Source organism: Peromyscus eremicus, chromosome X (genome assembly GCF_949786415.1).
Source record: "Peromyscus eremicus chromosome X, PerEre_H2_v1, whole genome shotgun sequence".
Taxonomy (NCBI): Eukaryota; Metazoa; Chordata; class Mammalia; order Rodentia; family Cricetidae; genus Peromyscus; species Peromyscus eremicus.
In genome coordinates this window covers 87,853,259-87,861,470 of record NC_081439.1, presented here as the reverse complement: position 1 = coordinate 87,861,470, position 8,212 = coordinate 87,853,259, and the positions used below count along the sequence as shown (strand labels likewise).

Below are 8,212 nucleotides of genomic sequence, written 5' to 3'. Positions count from 1 at the left end.
GCACCTTGTCCCTTGTTAGGGGAGGGTGGAGGGTGGGAAGGATGTTGGAGAGGCAAGCCAGTTTGGGGGGTTGGGGCAGGGCACTGAGGTAATCCATGCTTGAAGGCCTCTGTTTTCTCAGGGAAGTAGGAGGAGAGGTTGTTCTGAGCAGGGAGAAGGGTGCGGCAGGAACACGGTAGGGAACTGAAGGAAATTTGGAATGAGGCCCAGAGAAACGTGGAGGCTGCTTTGGGGCCTTGACAAGGGAACCTGTCTGAGGTTGGCGGAGGGGTTCCGGTTTGGCAGAGGCTAATTAATTCTGTCTTCCTCCACCCTCTAAGCTGTGAGCACCTTGGGGCAGGAGCCACGGCACCTTCCTCATTCTAGCCTGTCTCCCTGCCAAGCAAAGCCTAACAAAGCATCTGCCTCAGAGAGTACACCTTCTCCTCCAGAAAATCTGGGCAAACCGTCACTGATAAACCCTGCACATTACAACCGGTAAAGAAATTAGTTGTTATCTTCAATGCCTTTATTGGAAGTTCCCCTGTTTGGCTTATCCTGGTTTTTCCTGCTATCCTTTTGACCACCCCATTCCTGTTCTGTACTGAGTACAAGAGAGAACGGGTAGGTTCTGATATTTTGGTTCAGCAACAGGCTCTCATGCCCCAACAGGGGCCAAGGCCTTCATCTCCTCCATGGCTGAGGGATGCCAAGGTGATTCTTAGGAGGCGGCAGTCAGAGCGGTTGTCTAGGGAGAACTGAGAGTCGTGGAGACCGGGCTGAAGGCTCCTCCGTCAGAGTTAGGAGAGGATGCTGGAAGCGGAGCCTAAGGCATCCTGTGAGGCCCGCTGTGGCGAGGGAAGGGAGTGGCTGGAGGAATACAATTTCAAGGTCAAAGGTGGCTTGCTGGGTGACATGACTAAGTCAGGCTGAGCATGACCTGGGACCTCCAGAGAAATGTGTGTCCTCCCCCTTGCCCTCTGACCTCCTGCTTGTTGTCAGAAGTCACCTAGAGGTCAAAAAGATTCCAGGGTGTGATAATATGTCTTGGGCTCTCTCCGCTTTGCATGCTGTCTCTTTTCAGCCCGGTCCTTTTGGCTTTGTTCCTTCTCTAAGTTCCTTCTCTCTCCTTTTAGCAAATTTCCACAGGATCCCCCTCTTCAGGATATAGCATCCAGCTCCAACTTAACAAAATTCAGCCTCAGAGAGCTTAGCCCGGTCCAAGGTAGCGCATTCCACAGGGCTCATTTCATCTCATATAATAAACCTCTGTTTGTGGGCAGCAGGTACAGTGCCAGGCCCTGAGGTGGTTGAGCTGTTCGAAACTTTTCCTTTGATTGAGCCAAAGTGAGTCTTCCTGTAGCTCCATCCTTGGGCCTCTCTCTAGCTTTGCCCTTTGAAGTCACACAGAAAAGTATAATTCACTGCAGTCTAATCCTCATGGCTGCCATCTCTCCAAGGGTTTTCTCTGCTTCACAAATAAATGTTCTTTGTTTATGGTTTAAAAAATACATACAATTCTATAAATCAGTTAAAATAGACTATATATATATATATATATATATATACTTTTTTATTAATTGTGAATTTCATGCATCATATTTTTCAACCCCTCATCCCCTTCCAGTCCACCCCCAATCCATACCCACTCAGCTTTCTATCTTTATTTGTTTTTCCTTTTTGTTCACCAAACAATATCAGTTCACTTGCGGAAATTGTTTCAAAGCGTCACAAAATCGTAAAGAATGAAGTAAAACTCCACTTTACTCTTTTACTCCCTGAGCTGACAATTGCAACATGTTTTCTTGTAACTAGCCTATTTTCTTCTGTGCATACTGTACATTCCACATTTCTTCCTTATCAAAATGGGCTCGTCCTAAGGGATGTTTTTGAAACGTATGCATTTCACCCTTGAATACATTAGCTGTTTACGAATTCCTTCACCATGACAATTTTAATGTGAAGCTCTTTTCTTCATTGTTTTTCTGGTACTAGGGGTCGACCCCTGCTGTGCCTGAACTCCACCACTGAGCCATATCCGCAACTCTGCCTTGATTTTTTTTTTTTTTTTTCTTTGCTGTACAGATCACAGTGGGGCTAAAATTCAAGCGGAGTGCTGGGAGGTGGGAGCTGGATAAGGAGCCCTTGAATCGAGTTAGTCACACTCTTTAGCATCTAGCTTTTACAGTTTCTGCTTCGATACCATGATTTTTGACTGTCTGCTGAGCGTGTGGCTGCGAGGATGGACCACAATTAATAAAACTAACGGGTTTCCTATTATTGGACACTGAGGTTGTTTCTAATTTTTGAACATTACAAACCAGGCTGTGATGAACATCCAAGACACTAAATCTAGGCAGGTGCTGGCCACTGAGGTCAGGAGGAATATTTTTGAAACCTCTAAGCATGAAGTGCCTGCCAGTTGTTGTAACTGGAAGCTTTTTGGCTAAGGCCCAAAAGGTGGCTAATGCCAAACGCTCTGCTCAAACCTTTTGGCTTGCTGAGGTCAGTACCCAGCTCCTGTCACAGAGTGTTCAGGCTGCCAGGGCCTTGGGGACCACTGAGCCAGCACCCTCATCTCACGTGAGAGGACTGAGGCCTGGGATGGTCCCTTTGGCAGCACAGTGCTGGCCAGAACCCTCCCAGCCTCCAGCCCCCGGGCTCCTAAACTAGAAGCTGAGCTGTACCATTTGGAATCTGCCCTGCAAACTCCCTGGGCCTGCTCCCCACACCACACAACTCTCTGCCGAGGCCAAAGGGGGCTTTAGGCACTTTTGAAGTCAACTGAGCAGTGAGGGGAGGATGTGGGTAGGCATTGAAAGGTGACCTGAGGTTTACCCTGCAAGAGACTGGACCTGCTCCATCCAGAACCCCTCTTTATCCTAAGCCACGTGACATGCTTCATGGCAGTGACCCTGTGTCAGGTCCACCTGGCAAATCTACTTGGGATTTGAGCTGAAATACCTGGTGAGTCCTCCACTGTTATTGGAGCTGGCACCTTCTCTTCTCACTGGGAACCAGCTTCCCTAAAGGCCCATGTACCCAGCCCCCTGTCCCAGACAAGCCTGGGTGCCTTTGGGAGCTAATGAGCTGCCCTCCTTCCCACCTTGGGCCTTGATACTGCCTGGGGAATTCACACAAATGGTGTGAAACTTGCCTCTTCTTTGTTTTCCTTTCTGACTTGGAGCTATCACAGACCCCTCACCTCCACCCGGACCCTGTTTATTCAACTGGGAGAGATTTAACACCCAAGAACATAGCTCTCTCTCCAGGATCCCCCTCCCTAAATCTTCAAGACCGTCCCACATTCCCCCACGCCTGCACCGCCTGAATAACTGATGAGTCAAGGCAGGCTTATAAAAGGGTCCCCAGGGGGGAATAGCCAAGAGCGCCGAAGGTTCTGAGAACTGGCGTAGCCCAGTCGTCTGCCTTGGTGTCCCAAGGATGGACCCTGCTGCTCCTGCTGCTGCTCCCCGGGGCCTGGCCCTGGCCCAAGCACAAATCAATGGACAAGAAGTTTCTGGGAATGAAAGGTAAGTGGAACTTGGCCTTTGACAGCCTGAACTCAAGGTTAGGGAGATGAAGCCTGGAGAAGGTGAGATGCCCATGGTGATGGTGGCCCTGTTCTCTTTAAAGTGGGGAGACAATGAAGAGCCCCAGACCTCCCGCTACACTTTTGGCTGGAATATATTACCTCACTCATCACCCCAGGTGACAGGAGTGGACTGAGAGACAGTGGCCATTGTCAAAGCCGAAAGCCAAGCAGCCTGACCCTCATGGGGCTAGTCTGTACAACTCTCCCAGGGAACAGGAGAAGTTGTCCTGGAAACTGGGCTTAATGCAACCTGGACTATGGGACCTAGATGGTGGCAGGTGACACAGGGTGAGAGGGACAAAGTCTAAAGAGGCCTTTGGTTGGGGTGCTGCCTCTGTCCTGAGCATGCCTCAAGTTTCCTATTTGCTTGTCCTTGCCTCTAGAAGTCTAGAGAAGAAATGGGCCCAGGAGTATTCCAAGCCCTTTCTTCAGCTAGGAAAACGGCAGAATTCTGTTCTCTACCACTTGATGCGGGAGGTAGGCAGCAAGACACTCCCTATACGACAGTCATTCTCTCCTCCAAATGTTTCACATTCACATCCGACAAACGGTTAAGTCCCTCCTGTGTACAAGGCATCGTACTAGGGGTTGAGGATTCAGATATGCCCGTACATATCATTCAGATTAAGGGACTCAGATGACAATCACAAAACAGTGGGACAAGAGCAGTGATAATGTTGTTGGAGTAGAGATGAGGGGTATCTGTCACAGCCTTGGCTCAGTGGTCAGGGGACAAAAGGTATTCTGGAGCAGATGGCTTGTGAGTCAAGCTTTCAGGAGACCACTTCTGTGATCAGAGGAAGCCTGTGTTTAGATCTCTTCCTCTCTCAACTGATCTGTTCTGTTTGCCCTAGAGAAACTTGTCTTTGGAGACCCTGGCTGTCCTCCGTAAATGACCAACCAAGGCAGGTGAGGATGCTGGTGGACTGGGTGAGTTTGAGGCCCTGTGACCTGTCTGTACGGGCACAGCCATGTTCTTCTCAGACATCTCCTGACTCCAGTCCAAGGCTGTGGATCTGGGGCAGCATCTTGCCAACTCTGCTAACATTTTACCCCCACAGAAGCTCTGAGGAAGGCAGGGCCAAGGTTTCCATGACAAACGAGACTGGGAGATCAAAGCTTAGAGTGGGTAAGGGACCTGGGCTGGACTCACAAGGGACCTGGGCTGGACTCACAGTGTGTGGTAGAGCTGGGGCTGGAATCCAGGTCTCTTGATACCTCGTCCCAGTGCTCTCCCACTCTGCTCCGTGGATGGTTTGTCCTCTAAGAGAACTCTGTCCCCTGGACAGCCTCCAAACAGGCACTGGAACAGGGTCAGGGAAGAAAACAAGACCCATGACACTTTCTACTTGTTTTTAAATCAGATCCAAGACAGACCCCTTGCTGTAGGGCAGGGCTGGGAGGTGGCTGGATCTCAAGAGATGCCTAGAGTCTTGTGTAGATTGTCGGAACCTGCAGGTCTCTGACCCTTGCTGGGGGAGAGGCAGTTAAGCCACATGCTATCTTTTGCTTTGGACAGGCTGCTGGTGGGTCAACAGCTGCTGAGGCCACCAAGGCTGAGTTCCATCACCCTGTCAGGTAAGCCTCTGTTGTTCAAGTTCAGAATGCGGCAAACAGCCACGAGCACTATGAATGTTCATGACAAGGCCATGACTCAGGAGGAAAGAGACCATGGGACTTAGCAGGCCAAAATGACTTTCCCCAGAGGACTTCCCTGTCACTGAGCCCTAAGGATGAATCCTTAGTAGGAAAAGAAGGGATGGAGTGATGGAGAGGTTAATGGTGTCAGTGCTAGAATTGAAAGACGCTGGGGGGACCCTACCCTCTACCATAGCTGTAGGCCTGTCAGAGGTGACGTGCCTTCCTGGGACCATTTTGTAACACTTGTAAAGATTCTGTGCCAAAGCTGCTTCTTCCTTTCCCTCTCAGACCTTTCCTGCAGCTGTCAACCAGATCTAAGGTTCTGCATCCTTCTTGGCCCTACTGGTCCCTCTACATTTGAGAGTTGCCTAAGTTAGGATCCTGTTTCTTTTTTTGTCCACAGGCTCTTCTGGCCTAAATCCCGCTCCTTTGACTACCTGTACAGTGCTGGGGAGATGTTACTACAGAATTTCCCTGTCCAGGCCACCATCAACTTATATGAGGATTCCAACAGTGAAGAGGATGAGGAGGACAAGGAGGAGGACGAAGAGGAGGAGGAGGAGGTCAATGAAATAGGGCCAGAAGGGTGTGTGAGGGTACCAGAGGCCACACCACACAAGGCCACAGCTCATTCCCCTGACCAACCCCTGACCTGTCCAAACTGAAGCAGTCCCAGTTACACTTGACAGGTTTCCAAGGGCATTGATTAGCAAAGAGTCTCCAGACACAGATTTTCTGGACTGAAACCAGTGTCCTCAAGCTGTCTAGCTTACCCTGGCTCCCCTGATGGGCCTGCGAGTCCAGGCCTCTGGTATGTTTCTGTCTGAGCTGTCCTTGTGCCAACAGTAGGAGATTCCTCAGACCTGGAAGGGTAATCAGGAAGCCCTGATTTCTGAAGCCCTCAGGAAGTAGAGTGGGGCAGGAGATGCCCTTGGACAAGAGAGCAGGCACTCCCCAGGGCCCTTTGATCCCCTAGTTTTCAAAGGTAGCCATGTGAGTCAGTCTCTGGGGGAGAAAGGCTGACTTCCAGAGACACCAACACCAGATCCAAGCAATACTGGGGCACCTTGAGGAAAGGGAATGGAACGGAATGGAATGGAAGGAGGCATCTTGAGAATCTGCTTGTCTGGGGACCTGCATCCACTTTGCTTGCTATTCATTCAGTCTGGGTATTGGCATAAGATGAATCAGGAGAAAAATAAATGGAATGATGTTTGCCTTTTTCTTGGAACTGTGCTGATTTCTTAACTGAACTCTGCCCGTGTTGTGAAGCTACAGGTGGAGGTTAGTTCATTGCTCTACCTCTACCTGAGGTCAGCTGACAGATAGTTCTCCTCGGAGAATGCAATGTTGGGGACAGAGCCTTGGGCCAGGCCTTTTCTGTTCACTTATGAAATCCGGCTTGATTAAACCTCAAGGGCAGCTTAGAAAAGTGAGGGGAAAGCCCCCCATGGGGCAACCTGAGGACTGGGGTAAAGGTGAGACACGTTTTCTCATTTAGTCCTTGGGGGCTGCTGTCACATATGAGGAGGAACACTTGAGCACCCACCAAATCCTGTCAATTGTGTCTCCCCCAGTATCTACCATAGCTCGGCCCTTCATGTTTACTCCTGTCCCAATTACTCTTCAACTAATTTTCTTACTTCCAGCATTTTGTTTCACAATCTGTCTGCACACGGGCCACCAAATCAGGTCATGGTCTTGCCTCACCAACAGCTAGTCTTATGGTTTGCTCTTCTTTTTTTTTGGAGGGGGGGGTGACACAGATTACCATGAAGCACTGCGGCTTTTTAGGAAAACACATGCAGACATACCTTAAAACGCTCTACATTCACAAATCAAGTCTTTACTGTGGTATTCTGGATTCTTTAATCATTTACTTTTGTTTTGTTTTTGTTTTTTTTTTTTAGACAAGGTCTTGCTATGTATCCCTAGCTGTTCTGGCACTTTCTAGGGCAGGCTGGCTGCAGACTCACAGCAGTCCTTCTGTCTTAACTCTCCACTGCCGGGATTACAGGCGTAGGTCCCAATTTCTGGTGCTAATCATCCAATTTCTGCCTGTCTTTTCAGACTCATCTTTCAACCCTTAAATTAGTTTTGCTTGCCCTTGAATCCAGCATGCTTTCGAACTCTTCCGCGGCTTTAAACTCCTGCCTGCAAGGGCTTTCCACTCTCCTAGGCCTTTTAAACTCTCGGTCATTCGATAGAAGTACCTCACATTATCTCTTTGTGCGGAGCGCCTCCAGGCCCCCAAATCCGGGATGGATAACCTCACACACCCACTGTCTCATCTATGAGAGCATCTGCCTCCGCCTTATTTTTGCAGGAATCCGTGTTTGGTATCCCATGCAACTTCCTAACCTAGCACCCCTCACAAAAGATGGCTCAGAATCTCATAAAGGAAAATTGCCTGGATGTTCTCAAAGCTGTTGATGCACCTGCCCACCTTCTCGAATCTTTCCTTAACTGTGGAGGGGAAAGGCTGATCGCATCTTATTGAAAAGCAAAATGGCGCCTCCTTTCCTTTCCCTTCTCTCTCAGCCTGAGATAGTTGCTCCAGTTCTGAGCCCTCGCTGGGACTTCCCGAAATGGGACGGCCAGCCTGGAGTTAAGCCACCAAACTCAAGCACTGCTGCCATCTATCGGCTAAAATTGAACCTTGGTCTTGGAAGAAGGCTGTCAGGCAGTTGAACTTTGACTCCTCTCATTCCTTCAGCCCATTCTGTTTCTTCTGGTAAGTGAAGTGGAATTTCCCAGGAGCCAGATGCGTGACCTTGGGTGAGTTACTGATCCACCCTGAGCTTCATTCTCTTTATCTTCGTCATGAAGATATGGGTGACAGTTGCTGTCGGTGGGGCTGTGTGGATTCAGTGAGACGGAATAAAGAAAACAACCCAGGCCAGGGCACATAGGATGACTACTCACAAGACAGCAGCGGTCACAGTGATAGTGTTTGTTCTAGGAATTACTGATCGTATGAAAGAAATCTGTGTCCAG

At 49.4% G+C, this 8,212-nt stretch overlaps 1 protein-coding gene across 4 annotated transcripts; it reads left to right on the top strand.

The window, feature by feature from the left end:
- The first annotated feature begins 297 nt into the window (after nucleotides 1-297).
- On the top strand, nucleotides 298-6,446 carry Ripply1 (ripply transcriptional repressor 1). 4 transcript variants are annotated; one of them, XM_059251361.1, is made up of 6 exons: nucleotides 298-477; nucleotides 2,867-2,946; nucleotides 3,423-3,512; nucleotides 4,429-4,483; nucleotides 5,094-5,152; nucleotides 5,619-6,446. In XM_059251361.1, exons 3-6 carry the CDS (start codon nucleotides 3,424-3,426, stop codon nucleotides 5,878-5,880), a joined length of 465 nt encoding a protein of 154 aa, XP_059107344.1. In that variant the 5' UTR covers nucleotides 298-477; nucleotides 2,867-2,946; nucleotide 3,423; the 3' UTR covers nucleotides 5,881-6,446. The 4 variants fall into 4 exon arrangements, with proteins under 4 accessions (XP_059107344.1, XP_059107339.1, XP_059107340.1 ...); XM_059251356.1 differs by having other exon boundaries at nucleotides 2,867-3,512; XM_059251357.1 differs by lacking the exon at nucleotides 298-477 and having other exon boundaries at nucleotides 2,048-3,512.
- The last annotated feature ends 1,766 nt before the right edge of the window (nucleotides 6,447-8,212 follow it).